The sequence below is a fragment of the Canis lupus genome, chromosome 33, assembly GCF_011100685.1.
Source record: "Canis lupus familiaris isolate Mischka breed German Shepherd chromosome 33, alternate assembly UU_Cfam_GSD_1.0, whole genome shotgun sequence".
Classification (NCBI taxonomy): domain Eukaryota; kingdom Metazoa; phylum Chordata; class Mammalia; order Carnivora; family Canidae; genus Canis; species Canis lupus.
In genome coordinates this window covers 29,151,564-29,169,728 of record NC_049254.1, presented here as the reverse complement: position 1 = coordinate 29,169,728, position 18,165 = coordinate 29,151,564, and the positions used below count along the sequence as shown (strand labels likewise).

Here is an 18,165-nt window from a genome sequence, read left to right as displayed (position 1 = left end):
TGATGCTACACTGATTTCTTTTGATTTCAGTTTACTCGTGTGTGTCCATGTTGTAATTTTTATGCCTTGTGTTATATTTTAGATCTTTCTCTCTTTTACCATAGGGAATTTAAAACATTTGCATTATCCTAACTGGCTTTATTTTTAGTTGATTTTCTTCTCTGAGGTTTCATACTTTCTTATTTTGGTTTTATTTTTGCGTTTTTCCTTTGTGGGCGATAATTTCTTTGGTTTTATCCTCCGTAATGATTTGGAAGGCATGTATCTTTGTTTTTTTCTCCCCCCAAACATAACTGAAATAAAAATTATGTGCATAAAATGATTATTTTAAAACTTTTGAAATTAACTTACAGAAGTGTCACCAAATTTATAAGCAAGGGCAGTATGAAGATCCTTTTTCCCATGAGCTATTTGATAGTGAACCAGTATCATATTCCCTCATCTCATTCCCAAAACTTTCAGTATGAGGGGTGTCTGGCTGGCTCAGTCAGTAGAACCTGCTACTCTTGATCTTGGGGTTGTGAGTTTGAGCCCCACGTTGGGTATAGAGATTACTAAAAACCTTTCTGTATTTAGGGGCAAACAAGGACATTGTCCTATGTAGCCGCAATACTGCCATCAAAAATCAGGAAAATAACATTGATGAATGACTACTATCTCATCCTCAAACTTTGTTTAAATTTTGCCAGTTGCTCCAGTAGTTTTCTTCACAGCAAAATAATCCAGTCCAGACCCATGTATTGCATTTAATTGTGTTGTCTCTTTAGTCTCCTTCAGTCTGGCAGAGTTTCTTAGTCTTTGCTTTGGTGACTTTGACTCTTTTGAAGATTAGAAACCAGTTATTTTGTAGAATGCCTCTCAATTTGGGTTTGCTTGATGTTTTCTTATAATTAAATTCAGGTTATGCTGCTTTTGCAGAAATTGCCACGAAAGTGATGCTGTGTTCTGGTTGCATCTTAAGAGTTTCACACGTGATTTGTATTTGCCCAGTACTTTGGAATCACTTTTATTTCCAGTCATCTTCAATATCAAGTTTCTCTTGACCCTTTTGTAATTAATATTTTGTAGGACATACATTGGAACTGAAAATATCTTGTTCCTCATCAGACTTTCTATTTGTCTATTTCAGTGGACTCAGATTTTATTTTAAATAACTTTATTAAGGTATAGTTTATATACCATAAAATTCACTCGTAAGTATCTAATTCAGTAATTTTTAGTAAATTTAGAGTTATGCAACCATCACCACAATCCAGTTTTAGAACATTCCTATCATCCCCCCAAATTCCCTCTTTCCTTTGTGGTTAATCTCCTTTCCCACTCCTAGCTATAGGTAACCACTGTCTGCTTTCTGTATAAATTTGGGTTTTTTTGTATTTCATACAAATAGAATCATACAATATGTTGTCTTTTGAGTCTGGCTTATATTTACAATATTTTTGAGGTTCAACCATGTTATAGCATATATGAGTTCCTTTTTAATATTGTATAATATTTGATTGTATGAATATATCACATTTTGTTAATCTATTCACTATTATATGGATATTGGGGTTGTTTTCAGTTTTTAGCTGTTATGAATTGAGTTGAACTGTGATCATTCACCCATATACAGCCTTTTTTTTTTTTTTTTTTTTAAAGATTTATTTATTCATTCAGAGAGAGCGAAGAGAGAGGCAGAGACACAGGTGGAGGGAGAAGCAGGCTCCGTGCAGGAAGCCCTATGTGAGTCTCGATGCTGGGTCTCCAGGATCACACCCCAGGCTGCAGGCGGCGCCAAACCGCTGCGCCACCAGGGCTGCCCCCCATATACAGTCTTTGTGTGGACGTATGTTTGCATTTCTCTGGAGTTAAGATTTGTAGGAGTGTAATTAATGGGTTATGTGGTCAATTTATGTTTGGTTTTTTAGTTTCTTTTTTCAGTAATCTCTACATACAACATGAAATTTGCTTTAGCTTTTAATTTTTTTTTTTAAAGATTTATTTGAGAGAGAGAGGGAGAGAGAGAGAGTGCTTATGCACGAGCAGTGGGAGGGATGGAAAGAGAAGCAAACTCCCTGCTGAGTGGGGAGCCCAATGTAATGCTCAGTCCTAGGACCACAAGACCATGAACTGAAGTAATGCCTAGCTGACTGGCCATCCAGGCCCCCCAGGTACCCCTCTTTTATGGTGTCCTTTGAAGAGTAAAAGTTTTAATTTTGATGAGGTCTAGTATATCCCTTTTTTCTTTTATGGATTGTGCTCTTGGTATTATATCTAAGAACTTGTGCATATCCCAAGATCACAAAGATTTTTCTTCTAGGAGAAAAAAGATATTTTTTCTAGGAGAAAAATCTCCCAGATTCTCTTAGAAAATCCTAGATTTTTTTCTAGAAATTTCAGTTTTAGCTCTTATATCTGGGCCATTTTGAGTTAATTTCTGCCTATACTGTGAGTTAAATGGCCTAAATCTTTTTTTCTTTCTTTCCTTTTTTTTTTTTTTTTTTTAAGATTTTATTTATTTATTCATGAGAGACACAGAGAGAGAGAGAGGCAGAGACACAGGCAGAGGGAGAAGCAGGCTCCATGCAGGGGGCCGGACGTGGGACTCGATCCTGGGACTCCAGGATCACGCCCTGGGCCGAAGGCAAGCGCTAAACCGCTGAGCCACCCAGGGAATCCCTTTTTTCCTTTATTGACATATAGACCTTTGGTGGTTTCAGCACCATATGTTGAAAGACTCTCCATTCACTACTGACTTGCCTTTGTGTGTGTGTGTGTTTTTTTTAATTAGGTGACCTAAAAAAAAAAAAAATCAATTGACCTTAAATGTAAGGGTTTATCTCTGGATTCTCAGTTCTGTTCCATTGATTTTCCTTTTGCCAGTACTATACTCACTGTCTTGGTTACTTTCACTTTTTAAAAAGTTTTGAAATTGAGTCCTGCAACTTGTCCAAACTTGTTTTAGCTATTATAGATCCTTTGTATTTCCATATAAATTTAGGAATAGTTTATCAGTTTCTACAAAAAATCCTGCTAGGAGTTTTGAAGGAACAGTATGTTAATATGTTTAGATTTCAAGCATGTCCTGTGCATGATGCTCCTTTGTCATTTGGGATTTATTGTGAAGTCTAAGGCAGATTTGATATTTATTCTTTTGTGGTGGTCTTGTTTCTTATTTTTCTGCCTTAGTCTTGTTGGGATGTTTAAATTTTCCAGTTCATTCTACATGAACCACATGCCTTTCAGTTTGAAAACTTAGAACTTTATTTCAGTCCAGGAAAGATTTTGTTTGCTTGTTTCTTTTTCTTTTAAATTACCCTGGTGATCATTATTTCTGTTCTTTGTCTTCTAATTTCTCTTTAAGAGCCAACATGAGTTAAATGTTGGTTCTTTGGGGTTTTTCTAATTGTTTTAAATCATTTTTACCTGTTTTTGGATCTTTTTTTTCCATCACCATTCTGTGGAAGCTTCTCAACTATGTCATATTTTTACTGACTTGATTTCTTGCACTGTCAGTTTTACTGCCCAGATATATATTTTATTTTTCTTTGCATTGTTCTTTTCTGATTAGCTCAACCTCCATCTCAACTGGCCTTTTTTTTTTTTTTTTTTTTTGCCGGTTTTATCTTTTTCCTGTAATTTTCAATGTAACAATAAACATTTTTTTAGTGTGTGATTTAAATAAAATTAAATCAAATGCTATAAATACTGACTCTTTTAATATTTAATCCATAAAGTTATATTAAAGGTTAGCTTTCATTTTGTCTTTAATCTTAAAGAAGGTCACTATGCGGGCTAAGAATTCTTCATGCAAGCCGTGAACTCCTGAAGTGTCAGGCATCAAGTTTCTTTCCATTGCTAATGACTGGCATGGTACATACTTAAGACATGTTTATTGAATTAATAGTTTCTTATAGTTCTTATCACTTTTTTTTCTTTTTATCACTTTTATCTGCTTTTTACTGTTTGTTTCTTAATGGTTTGCAACATTTTTAAAACTTTAAATGGATTGTATTCATTTTCTTTGAGTATTCATTCTTTGAGTTGGAAATAAAGAATTTCATTAGTCTTTTAAGTATGTCCCTCTTCCACATTTATTTATTTAGTCTTAGGTAGAAAGTAGTGACTCACATGTCAAACATCTACATTTGGGACATTATTCCTTGAGTCAGAGTATAGCATCACTCTTTCTTGAATGATATTCTTTACTCTGATGAGAAATCTGCTTTGAATATATCTAAACTGATTCTGTCTCTCTTTAAAACATGTCCCTTGGCTCATCTTCCAGTCGTCAGTCTTATCTCTAAATTTGTTGAATGTATCCTAACAATTATGCTTCTAGTTGGGTTATTCTTGGCACTTTCTGCGCTTTACTGAGAGGATAAGCAATTTATATCATCTTCCAAGTCCTTAACGTTGTTATTGTTGTGTTCCTGTTTTCATTCTTTAGCTGATTTTATTCTTTTTTTTTTTTTTCCTTCTCTGTAATTGGATGGCATGAGGGTAAATTCATGACTCATATGCATTATCTTTTTGGCTGGAGAGATAATTTGCTTTATCAGTCGTGTTTACAATATTGGAGGGATTTTTCACTGGAGTAGATGGTGGTAAATCAAAGTGTTTGGCTATGGGCCAAAGTTATTATTTATAATTATATGTGTATCTCAACCATCGAGGGCTTCATAAACATGATGTTGGGTGTTTTGTGCTTATATGATTTCTTGAACTTTCTTTTGTTTTTTTAAAGATTCTATTTATTTGAGAGAGTCCGCACATGAGCCTGGGGGGAAGGATAAAGGGAGAGAGAGAGAGTCAGACTTCCTGCTGAGCAAGGAACCTCATGTGGGGCTTGGTCCCAATACCCAGGATCATGACCTGAGCCGAAGGCAGATGCTTAACCAGCTGAGCCACCCAGGTGCCCCTTGAAATTTCTTTTGGTGGAAATACTTCTTTGTTTTCTCTCAGTACCTAAACATACAGCTTATACTTTATAAAAATGTCTTACTTGACAACTGAGTGATTTCTGTTTTTCAACTAATAATTTCATTGGGTTGGTTCTTAGTTCTCTGTCCTTTTTATCATCGTTTAGCATTTTTATCTTCTCACTTTTTTTTCAGCATTTTGGGGGCACTTAAATCATTAATTTATTCATTTAATTTTTTATAGTATCACATAGCTTTTTTCTCTCCTTATATAGCACATGGGTTTAATTTTCTGTATAAATCATCACCATGGGTTTTATTATAGTTTTTTCTCTTATGTTTTGATGCATCCATCTTTCTACTTCTGTCTCTTGTTAACCTCATAATAAAGAGCCACAGTGGGAGGCAAACAAGTGTTTTTTGGGATCAAAGAATTGCAGTTGGGGAATACAGTTTCAGTAGAAACCCAAATGGTATCTTGCTTCTAGGGTGAAAGTAAGGAGCTTTTATAAGAAAAAAGAAAGGATGGGGGCAGGTACGTGAGTTAAGAGAAAAAAAGGGCTAAACTCTTAATTATACATTATTTTACTACAGATTCTACAGTATCTACAGATACAGATTTACTACAGATTCTGTCTTCAGAAAGTCCATAATCTTGTGGACTTGTTCTCCTGCTGACATATCAAGCAGTTGCTTAAAACATTTACTGTTTTGCCTAGTCCAAAGGTTTTTGCCTGGTACAAACAGAGGAATAAGGCCATTTCTCTGTAGTGGTCACTTGGCTCCCTTTTAAAATGGTTCCATTCATATCAGTTTTTCATGTTTGTCTTTACAAATTGCCCCCAGCTAGAATGTAGTGCAGTATTTTTTATTAAAACCCACCTCTGAATTCTGAGAGAGAACAAAGGGAAAAAAAACCCAAAGAGCAGTTATCACATGGTCTCATTTTGTCTTCCTTGTTTATACTTGGAGTTAGCTGGCATTTTTAAGAACCTTCCTCAGTGGCACACTTTGCACACATAACAGCCTTTGAACCAATAGGGGTATGTGTATTGTTCTTTTTGGTTCGTCAGCATAAGCCTGGGGATGGTTTAGCAGGAATAGAAAGGGGTCTGCTCTTAAACTTGCTGCTGTCTCACAGTTGGAGCTTATTAACCACTGCCAAAATGTTTAGCGAATTTAAAGTTGGATATAATAAAAAAATAAAACTAAAGTTGAATCTAAAATGACTTCTGTTATTTTATTTTATTTTTTTTGTATTTAAATTTAATCTGAAAATCTTGCCTTTTGGCACATGTATAGTGTTTTCTTTTTGAGAGATTGAGATTCGACTTTGGTAAAACTGAAAATTAGATTTTAATTTGTTTTTAAAAGACTTTATTCGTGAGAGACACAGAGAGGCAGAGACACAGGCAGAGGGAGAAGCAGGCTCCCTTGGGGGAACCCAATGTGGCGCTTGATCCCAGGATGCCAGGATCATGACCTGAGCCAGAGGCAGATGTTTAACCATTGTGCCACCAATCCATCCCTAGATTTTAGTATTGAGGATTATTCATCTTTGTATAAAATGTTTTTAGATTTTTTTTCTTAGGCACTTCTATATTGATTGATTTTTTTTTTTTGATTGATTCTTGGTCACACAAAATGTTTATGTTTTAATAATTAAATATGTAATACATGTTAAAATAGCTTTTAGAAGAGTTTGATATGCTACAAAATGCTGCTAATGAGATATATATCATTTGCTATTATCATTTAGCAAGACTTTGCAACTCAAGAAATAGAAGAAATTTGCTTGAAATACCTACCAATAATGGATTTTATTACAGTCGCTGTTTTTTTTCAAATACTGTCTTAAAGTTTTATTATTGTTCTTCCATTTGTTTTTGCCCAGATGACTGAAAATAATTTTTGGTTGAAGAAGATAGAAATTAGTGTTTCAGAAGCAGAAAAGCGAACTGGAAGAAATGCCATGAACATGCAGGAAACATATACTGCTTACCTCATTGAAACAAGGTAGGTGATAAGAATTAGGCCTAGATTTAGATAGAAAAAGTTTTGTCTGGTAGCTATTGATGCAGATTATGTTATATAATGGAATTGTTTATAGGTCATTGTCTTTTTAGATATTGTTTTTTTTTTAAAGATTTATTTATGATAGATATAGAGACACAGGAGGAGGGAGAAGCAGGCTCCATGCTGGGAGCCTGACGTGGGAATCGATCCCGGGACTCCAGGATCGCGCCCTGGGCCAAAGGCAGGCACTAAACCACTGAACACCCAGGGATCCCCCTCTTTTTTTTTTTTTTTTTTTTTTTTTAAAAAGAGAGCATCTGAGTTGGAAGGGGCAGATGGAGAGAGAGAGAATCCCACCACACTGAGTGTGGAGCCTGGCAAGGTGCTCAATCTCACAATCCTGAGATCATGACCTGAACTGAAATCAAGAGTCAGATACCCAAATGACTGAGCCATCCAGGTGCCCCTGTTTCTTTACTTTTTTTTTTTTTTTTTTAAGATTTTATTTATTTGTGTGAGAGAGAGAATGAGTGGGGGGAAGGAGAGGGAGAAGCAGATGCTCAGCTGAGCAGGGAGCCCAGTGTGGGGCTTGATCCCAGGACCTGGGATCATGACCTGAGCTGAAGGCAGATGGATTCTTAACTGAGCCACCCAGGCACCCCTGTTTCTTTACTTTATAGCAGGTAAACAGTTGTGTCTTTTGGTAGAAGATTCTTGATAGCTGTATTTTAATGCACTTGTGTTGGAGGTAGAGAGAAGGTTAGTAGAATACTTTTGGGATCGGAAATGTTACTTGACACATGCTTTGGTAGAATTTTTGTTGTTCGATATAACAGTTTTGGGAAAGGAGACCAGGTTCCCAGGTATGCATGAAGTGGACTTAGGTAAGTAAGATGGTTAGCAGAGAAGTTTAGGAGGAGAGAAGGAGAGATTATGGTTTAAGTCATTAAGAATTTAACAGGAAAGAATTGATTGAGACTAGAACTTTAAACTGGGATAAAATTGAAAAGAGTAAATTGTAGAGTAAGAAACCAAAACTCACCAGGAAAATTGTCTTTTACCTCATAAGGAAAAAGTTAAAGGAATTAGACTGTTTTGTCTAGAGAAAGTCAAGATAAGACTCTTATTTTTTTTTGAAGATTTTATTTATTTATTCATGAGAGAGACAGAGAGAGAAACAGAGACACAGGCAGAGGGAGAAGCAGGCTCCATGCGGGGAGCCTGATGTGGGACTTGAACCTGGGAATCCAGAATCACACCCTGAGCCGAAGGCACGCGCTCAACCGTTGAGCCACCCAGGGATCCCTTATTTTGCTAGTTATAAACAGTTTATGTAAAGGTTGTATACTAACTGGTCCTTTCTCTCTGCAGAGACTGAGCAAAAATGCTTTCAGTTAAAATATAGACATATGTGAGATTTTTTTTACAACCAATAAAATAAAATAAAACTACCAGATATAGATAGATATAACCATGTTTTAATGTGAATACATTCTTAAAGGAAAAAAATTTTTAAGCCCCACATTTCCATGGATTTACCAAAAGTAATTGAGCTTGTCTTAAGGCTGAACACTGTGACTTTTTAAGGCTTTCTCCAGGTCTGTATTTCTACACAGAGTTAAAATCTTGGTAAATGTTTAACCTATAAGCAGTTCTGAAAGTTGTCTTTGTAAGTGTAGTTTTCCTTCCTCCACCAAAAAGATAAAAAAACAACAGAGAAAGAATCTTCCCAAAACGAGAGAAAATTTATGTACAATAGAAACTTTGGGAACAGTAAGAGGTAAGGTCAGTCTTTTTAAAATCAGGTCACTTTTGGTTTTGTTTTGTTTTTTTTAAGTTTTTCTTTAAATTCCAGTTAACATACAGTGTTATGTTGGTTTCAGGTATACAATACAGTGATTCAGCAGTTCCATATATCACCCTGTGCTCCTCACAAGTGCACTCCTAAATCACCTATTTAACACATTCTGCTACCAAAACTAGGTCATTTTGTGACATATGTATCTATATATGTGTGTCACGGAGATTTAAAAAAATTTTTTTTTAATTAAGTAGTCTCTTCACCCAGGATGGGGCTTTACTTACAACCCTGAGATCAAGAGTTGCATGCTCTGCTGACTGAGCCAGCCAGACATCCCTTACAGAGATTTTTAAAGTGATTTAAAAAAATTTGGTCCTATTAGAGGGTTTTGTTTCTTTTTCTTTCTTAAAGTTAAATTAGCCATTTGAAAAAAATCATACTTTAGAAATTAGTGTTAACTTTAGCTTTCTCAGTAAATTATTTTTTCCTGTCTTCTTTTTACTCTTGAGGTATAATTGACATATAACTTCATAATAGTTTCAGATACACAACATTACATTGCAGTATTTGTATGTATTGTGAAGTGATCATAAGTCTACTTAATGTCTGTCACCATATAGTTATAAAAAATTTTTTCTTGTAATGAAAACTTGAGATTTTCTCTTAGCAACTTTTAAATATGCAATACAGTATTAACTGTAGTCACTGTTCTATAAGTTCTTAAATATAAAACTAAAAAGGATATTTTTATTTTTAGTGTTATTTTATCACCCAATTGAGCAATGAAATTAGCTGTTGATTACTTTTACTGCTGGAAGAGAATCTTGATTTGAATACTCTAGAATGACTTATAATTGTTCACTTTTGACTTTGAACTGAATAGAGCATCATAATTTATAACAGGGTTAGAAATGACCATACTTGAGTAATGTAGCTATCCTCTGAATAAATATTTAAGTGGATCATTGGTAAATGTGTGGTACACAGGAGAATTATTGGGTTTACTTTCACCATTGAATTTCATTATAAATTTATTTATCTTCCACAATTTTTTTCATGAAATCATAAATTTAAGACCGTGATTCTTAAACTTAAAAGTACATAGGAATCACTTGAAGCATTTTTAAGCTGCAGGGTTTTGAGTAAGGTCCAGGAATTTACATTTTTAACCAAAGCTCCAGATGTTTTTTATACAGGTAGACCATGGATCATACTTTTTTTTTTTTTTTTTTTAAGATTTTATTTATTTATTCAGGAGAGACACAGAGAGAGGCAGAGACACAGGCAGAGGGAGATGCAGGCTCCATGCAGGGAGCCTGATGTGGGACTCGATCCCAGGACCCCAGGATCATGCCCTGGGCCATAGGCAGGCGCTTAACTGCTGAGCCACCCAGGCGTCCTGGATCATAGTTTTAATTATCTTTTTTTTTAAGATTTATTTTTATTTATTTATTTATGATAGACATAGAGAGAGAGGCAGAGACACAGAAGGAGGGAGAAGCAGGCTCCATGCCGGGAGCCTGAAGTACAGAGGCTTTATATTTCAAGATAGCCAAATTTATCTTTATTCTTTATGATTTGTCGTTTCCCTATTTTAAGAAATTCTGCCTATTTCCTATAATATGGATACTCACTTTGAGAAATACGGTTTTTGAATAGATTATTTTATAAGTACAGTATCCCTATGGTTGACTGACCTTCAACAACTACAGAATCCTCAAATTTCTGAATTTATTATTTTTTTATTTTTTTTATTTTCTTATTTTTTACTTTTTAATTTTTTTTTTTTTTTTTATTTTATTTATGATAGTCACAGAGAGAGAGAGAGAGAGAGAGGCAGAGACACAGGCAGAGGGAGAAGCAGGCTCCATGCACCGGGAGCCCGATGTGGGATTCGATCCCGGGTCTCCAGGATCGCGCCCTGGGCCAAAGGCAGGCGCCAAACCGCTGCGCCACCCAGGGATCCCTATTTTTTACTTTTTAAAGATTTTATTTATTCATGAGAGAGAGAGAGAGAGAGGCAGAGACACAGGCAGAGGGAGAAGCAGGCTCCATGCAGGGAGCCCGATGCGGGACTCAATCCCGGAACCCCAGGATCACAACCTGAGCCAAAGGCAGACACTCAACCACTGAGCCACCAAGGCATCCCTGAGCCTTGATATTTAAAAGTTCAACTTTATCATCTAGCTTACCTACCTACTCTTTAGGTAGAAGTAGAAAGTCCATAGTGTTACAGTTTTGTAGGCTAAGATTAATAAGGCTAAAGTCACTGGTTTTTAATTTCTCCAGAGATTTTATGTTTTTCTCTTCATTAAATATGAACCCCCCCTTTTTTTTTTTGAAACCGTTTTAAGGTAGATAAAAATTTGGCTCTTCTAGGGCATCTGGGGGGCTCAGTGGTTGAGCGTTTGCCTTTGGCTCAGGCCGTGATCCTGGGGTCCTAGGATCAAGTCATGCATCAGGCTCCCCACAAGGACCCTGCTTCTCCCTCTGCCTGTGTCTCTGCTTCTTTCTCTGTGTCTCTCATGAATAAATAAATAAAATCTTTAAAAAAAATTTGCCTCTTTTAGAATAGGTAAGAATGCCTTGATGGTTTGGAGGCAGTATGATGTCATTACTTAAGTCTTCTGATTTGTAAAATGGGGCTAGTGATACAGTGTATTGTGAGCGTTAAATACTACATGTAAAACCAGTTATGTGCTATTAAATATTTGTCGAATGATTGGATAAATGGGTTACTTTTAGGGTCTAGAGTAAGCCTTCTTTATGAGGTTAATCAGTCTCCAATGGCTAGACTGCCTTAAATGGCCTTTGAAGAAAACCAAATCACTTAAGCAGGTCTTCTAACAGCCTTATAGGTGTATTTCTATATATTAATCTACATTAATTTGCTTATTAGTAAGATGTGGGTTCTGTTGATAATAATTTTGAATAATTTGAAACTTGATATTAACCCAGATATTTTTGAGCTAACGTTTGAGAATCTGAATTGGAATAGTATTAGTTTTGGCTAATGTTTGGGTTAATTCTTTAAAATGAATTACGAAAAAAAAAAAAAGATTTACGATTTAATAATCTATGTGCCATGGGAGACATTTGTACAGTTTGAATGTCATATTTTGCTTCCTTTTTATTGATAGGCAATGAGGAAATTTAGTGGCAAACTTAATATATAAATGATAAAAACACTAAACATCTATTGTGCTTAGCATGGCATGATGTATATACTTTCTTAAGACTACATTAAGACTGATTTAGCTTCTGTGCCTTTATGCCCTAGTATACAAATGTACATTGTGGTGATATGTGTATTTTTTGGAGGGCCTGAGATTATCAAGCAACCAGTTAGAAAGTAAGAAGGCCCTGATAATGTTTAGAAGACTGATATTTTCTAACAATGATTATGTTAATAGAAATGTTAAGTAGTCAAAATAAAGTCAAAATAACTTCAAATGTCCTTGGTGTGATTTTAAGCAAACTTTCTCCCAACTGGAAGTTGAACTTTTTCATATGGCATTGCCTATAGTTCTTTATGTTAAAGATAAGACTAGAAATGAATTTTTACAAATCTTTTTTCCCCTGCCCTTTCTGAGTTAACGTTTTGCCTTTGAGGATATTTCCAGGTTCATGGATGCATCTGATGCATTTATAATTTTGAATCGAGGTTTTTGCAGTGTCTTGGACTGTGGCATAAATGTTTTTGGCTCATTGTGGCAGAAGTGTAGTTAAAAATAGTTTTTATTTAATGAAATAGTAGCTAAGCCAGATTTTACTGTATTGTAAAATCAATATTTATACACAAATTGAATTATTATACATTGAGGCTTTTAGAATGTTTCTAAAAGGACTATTTCTCTGGAGTTCAACAAATAGGTTTTCTGCAACAGAAGGAAAAGTGGGTAGAAGTGAGGGCTTTGGAATCAGATAGATTTGAGTGCTTTATCCAGAGATCTTTGTGATTGTAGCAAGAATGGCTCTTCCTCATCTGCAAAATGGGATAATAATCCCTGCTTCACAGGGTGGTTATAAGGATTAAAAAAGATGGGATCCCTGGGTGGCGCAGCGGTTTGGCGCCTGCCTTTGGCCCAGGGCGCGATCCTGGAGACCCGGGATTGAGTCCCACGTCGGGCTCCCGGTGCATGGAGCCTGCTTCTCCCTCTGCCTGTGTCTCTGCCTCTCTCTCTCTCTCTGTGTAACTGTCATAAATAAATAAATAAATAAATAATTTAAAAAGGGGATTAAAAAAGATAATCTAGAAAAGGCTGTTTACTGAGTACCTGATTCATAAGCATTTAGTAAACGGAGTACAAATTTTAATGGAGGTTGTGTGCATATATTTGTATTTTTTAAAAGTAACAGAGATCTTTTGCTGTTCCTTTTCAGGTCAGTTGATCACACTGATGGCCAAAGTGTCTTAACAGACTCACTATGGAGGCGGTATAGTGAATTTGAATTGTTGAGAAACTACCTTTTAGTTTACTATCCACATGTTGTTGTGCCACCTCTACCAGAAAAAAGGGTAAGAAATGAAATAGCAGTATAGTTCAGTAGTATTTAGCCTTGAGACGAGTCTTCATGATTGTTTTGTTTACCTAGGCAGAATTTGTTTGGCATAAACTCTCTGCTGACAACATGGACCCGGATTTTGTGGAAAGACGAAGGATTGGTTTAGAAAACTTTCTCTTGAGAGTTGCCTCGCATCCCATCCTTTGTAGAGACAAAATCTTCTATTTGTTTTTAACACAGGTATTTTTCTTTTATTTTTATAGTCTTTTTAAAAAATTCATTTGATTTTTTTTTTTCCTTTTAAACTCTAGAATGTTTTGGCTTAAGTATCTCTTTGGAGCAGTTTTATTAATGTATATGCATTTAATTGTGTTTCTTAATCTGTTTTAAATTTCAGAATTACTGAGTGACATCACCCGGCTAACATTTTTATACTTAAAGATACTAAAGATGGTATTTTGGGGCATCCCTTAAATGATAATCAAAGTTAGTCTTTAGTTTTTTGAAGCCCAGATCTATAAAATCTTGGGTCTGTCTTTTGGTAATCTTGGAATCTGGATTATATGTTTAATTTTGACATGAATTCTTTCTTTTTAACCTTTCTCCCATTTTCCCTGAAACAAAACAGGATGATAGATATGTAGTTTATTTAATTTGGGTATTCCTCATGGGTTTATTTTGCAATGATTTCTAAAATTAACTTTAACTTTTTTTTAGGAAGGTAACTGGAAGGAGACTGTGAATGAAACTGGGTTTCAACTGAAGGTGAGAATATTTGTATGAAATAATTTGACAAGTTCCTTTATACAAGTTCCTTTCCTAGCACAGTTCCACACACTTAGTGCATACTTGTGTATTCAATATTTATTGAATGCGTGAATGTTGAAATAGACTTTGGGTCTAATGTCATTAGTAAGGTTTTCAAAGAAACGCTGTAAATTCACTTTGGATTTACATAATTTAGTGAGGCTATATTTATGAATTTCATTCTATTTGGAAGGAACATTTTGAAACAGTAATTTAGACACGAGCTGTAGATTTTTTTCTGCAGTATGCTCATATATTTTACATCTTTCTTTTACTCCGTCTTTACCATTTCCACTCACATTCTTGCCCACACACTTGCTCATTCTTTATCAGATATGAAAGACACTTCTGAAGAATTGAGCTTAGGGTTCCCATTCATAGCAGACTGAAAGATGAGGCATGTGTCATTCTTCTGTCTACTGGGTCATAATGATCAGCTTTGAGTGGGCATAGGAGTCATTTTGAATTAGTGTCTGTTAGTGATGTAGCTTTTCAAATTTAATCATTATAATTCATGTTTGGGAATGAAATTGTTATCTAAAAATTGAAAAGCATTGTATGGTGTGATGGCTACCCTAACTCCTGTCTATCCTCCCTGTTGTCCTCAAAAGTAATGTAACCTAAATTGTTGGTAAGGTTTTGAAAATTTTCAATCTCTTGTGTAAACTGAACAGGTAAGTAGAAAAACGTGATGTAAATTGATGTATAAATCAATAAAGAATTCACATGGTAATACAGTAACAAAAGTTTAATAGACCTAGGCAACAAGAACAAAATGCCTTTACAATAGTTTTGAAACACCCCGTAGAGATTTATATATTGGCACATAGGTATTTGAAACGTAGCACAAAAAAACTAGGAAGAGAAAATTTTGTTTCTGCATGGAAAGTATAATCAAGTATTTAATTCTGTCAAGCTGATTCTAATATATAAATATTTTGTTGACAGGTTGTATGAAAAAATTAGAATTGGCTATAATTCATTACTTAATGACACACAGAATACTGGAATTTCAATTTAGATTTGGTTTTGAAGTAACTCAAAACTTTAAAAAATGTTTATATTTTGATTTTCTAGGCACTAGTCCAAGATGTTAGGAGCTAATATTAAGGAAAAGAGAAAAGTAAAGCATAGTTGTTTTGGTGACTTCTCTTTATGTAATAGTCATCGATTTAGACATTAGTTTAGTTAACAGTTGTTTGTCTTTGAACCCAGTTTTTTTTTTTTTTTTGAACCCAGTTTTTGACCATGATTTTGGTGACCTTGAGAAAGTTCTTGAGTTTCTTCATTTATATAGACTATGCTATTTATTCACTGAGTGCTTTGAATCTTGTTTATAGGTGATATTTAAGAGTTTAGTTAAAATACTTCATATTTGGGTTGCCTTATGGTGAAATCTCAGTTTCACTTTTATAAAGCCTTTGAAAGGTAATACTTAACGTGCAGTATTAATAATTTGAAAAGCCAGACTTTTAATGAAATAGAGTAGAAATAAGATGTATGAAGAGACTTTGGAAATCCTTCAGTCCTATGGTATTCCTTATTTTGTTGTGGGTGTTTCTTAAGTTCTTTCATCAGTGAAATGGAATCTTTTTTAGACAACCTCACACTTGTATGTAAATACATGCATACATGCAAACATGTATATAAGAGTCATGTACATACATGTTACCATCCCATATTACCTCTCTTTTTGTTTATAAATTATGTAATTAATGTATGTAAAAATGGTTGGTAAAGGAAGTATTAAGGGATGCCTGGGTCACTTAAGCGTCTGCCTTTGGCTCTGGTCATGATCCCAGGGTTCTGGGATAGAGCCCTGCATCCAGCCCCCTGCTCCTCCCTCTGCCTTCTGCTCTTCCTGCTTATGCTGTCTTTCTATCAAATGAATAAGTAAAATCTTTTTAAAAAATAAAGGGAATATTGGAAACTATTTTTGTGAAAATGAGATTGTTCTGAATTAGGCCAAATACTTATATTTTATAAGAATATTTGACCTTGGCAGGTACCTGGGTGGCTCAGTCAGTTAAGTGTCTGTTTCAGGATCTCAGCTCAGGTTTTTATCTGAGGGTTGTGGGTTCAGGCCCTGCATTGGGCTTTGTGCTGGGCATGGAGTCTACTTAAAAAAAAAATTGACTTTGGCCCTAGCTTTTGGATTATCATTCTCAAACTGAAATGTCAGCTTACTTTAATTTTCCTTTTTTCACACGTTTAATTTAATATATAGTTTTGGCCTACTAGATATTTCTTAAGTTTTTTTAGAGTAATTATTATACCCAGCAAGATAATTGTACAAATCTAGTTTCCTTTTTTGTTTTTAAGATTTTATTTCAGAGAGAGAGAGAGATTGGAGGAATGGGGCAGAGGGAGAGGGAGACTCAGGCAGACTCCCTGCTGAGTGCAGAGCCCAATGTGGGGCTCAGTATTACGATCCTGAGATCATGGCCTGAGCTGAAACCAAGAGTCCCATGCTTAACTGACGGAGTCACCTAGGTGCCCCAAAAATCTAGTTTCTTTTATTTTTTCTTAAAGATTTTATTTATTTATTCATGAGAGACACACAGAGAGAGGCAGAGACATAGAGGGAGAAGCAGGCTCTCCATGCAGAGCTGGATATGGGACTCGATCCCAGGACCCGGGGTCACGACCTGAGCCAAAGGCACTCAACCACTTGAGCCACCCAGGCGTCCCTCTAGTTTCTTTTTTATCAATGCTTTGTTTAATATAAACATGAGCAACAACTGTTTCATCACTGCTTTACATTGGTGTTTTTTTTGTCTTGAATATTTATATAAATATTCATGTTAACCAATTTAGTGAAAGAGGAAAGAGTTATCTAGAGTAATGAACATTTAAATTAATTACCTTAGTATAAGATTATATTGTTTTAACTCCCATTAACTCAATAAATTACTTACATGAAAGTGTCATCCATATACCCAAACTGTAAATGATTTTAGGTTGACTCAGAGGAATCTAGAACCCTGTCTGTTGTTTGGAGTAGAGATGCTGATGTCCACAGTCTGGACATTTAAAATCTCTGCTAATCTCTGTTTTACACAGAAACACTGAGAGAGCCATTGTAGTGACTCCACATGCTGGGTGCCTACAGAGTATCAGGTGCTTTTCTAGGTGTTGTGGAAACAGTAATGAATGAGCAGAAAAACTTCGTAAACTCCCATGTTCTTATGGAGCTTATATTTTAGTAGTTGGAGACCTTAAATTAACATTTAAATAATATCCTTTAAAATAGTTCTAAATCATCTATGTTAAAGAGTATAACAGCAGAGATTTTTTTCCCCAGGGATTATTTTGAGATAAGTGACCATAAAACTTACTGTCCAAATGGGGACACTTTTAAGAGCAAAAAGGGGCAGTATTATTAATGAGCCTAGGACAACAGGCATAAACCAGCACTGTCCTGGGTAAATTGGGTCACATGGTTGAAGAGATAACATTTGAGCTGAGGCAGGAGTAAGAAACGTGCAGAGGAGTCAACTTGGGAGCCAGGGAAGAGTAATGTTGGAGGCCCAAGCTGGGTGGTGGTTTACTAGGCAAAGTTTGGGGGAAGAGAAGAATCAGAAAATGAAATAACCAAGGGGAGACAAGATCCAGGACAAGGAAAGTGAAATATGGAATAGGAACCAGAGAGGAAAAGGAAGTGGGAACTAAAGGAGAACTTGAGAATAAGATCGTGACCTAAACTGAAGGCAGACATTTAACCAGCTGAGCCACCAGGTGCCCCAACACATTGTGCTTTCTTTTTTTCACATTGTGCTTTTTAATGGCTCTTATGTTCTAGTGGACAACTAAGAGACAAGTAAACAACTAAGATTATTTCAGGTAGTGCTGGTTTTTTAATTTATATGTATATAATATTCATGAGAATTCATAAGTGTTCATTTTTATATATATAATATTTATATATATATTCATGAGAGACACACAGAGAGAGGCAGAGACATAGGCAGAGGGCGAAGTAGGGGGCCCGATGTGGGACTTGATCCTGAACCCTGGGATCATACCCTGAGCCAGAGGCAGATGCTCAACTGCTGAGCCACCCGGGTGTCCTGGTGTAGTGCTGTTTTAAAGGAAGTGAAAGGAAGGTTCTATGAAACAATGATGGACCGG

At 35.5% G+C, this 18,165-nt stretch overlaps 1 protein-coding gene across 1 annotated transcript in view; it reads left to right on the top strand.

Moving 5' to 3' along the window:
- Positions 1 to 18,165, top strand: part of SNX4 (sorting nexin 4) — a 70,209-nt gene that overhangs the window by 8,328 nt on the left and 43,716 nt on the right. Inside the window, exons 2-5 of the mRNA XM_038583072.1 lie at positions 6,799 to 6,920; positions 13,105 to 13,240; positions 13,318 to 13,467; positions 13,945 to 13,992. Coding sequence (XP_038439000.1) covers positions 6,799 to 6,920; positions 13,105 to 13,240; positions 13,318 to 13,467; positions 13,945 to 13,992 — 456 coding nt within the window. The remainder of the gene's footprint in view (positions 1 to 6,798; positions 6,921 to 13,104; positions 13,241 to 13,317; positions 13,468 to 13,944; positions 13,993 to 18,165) is intronic.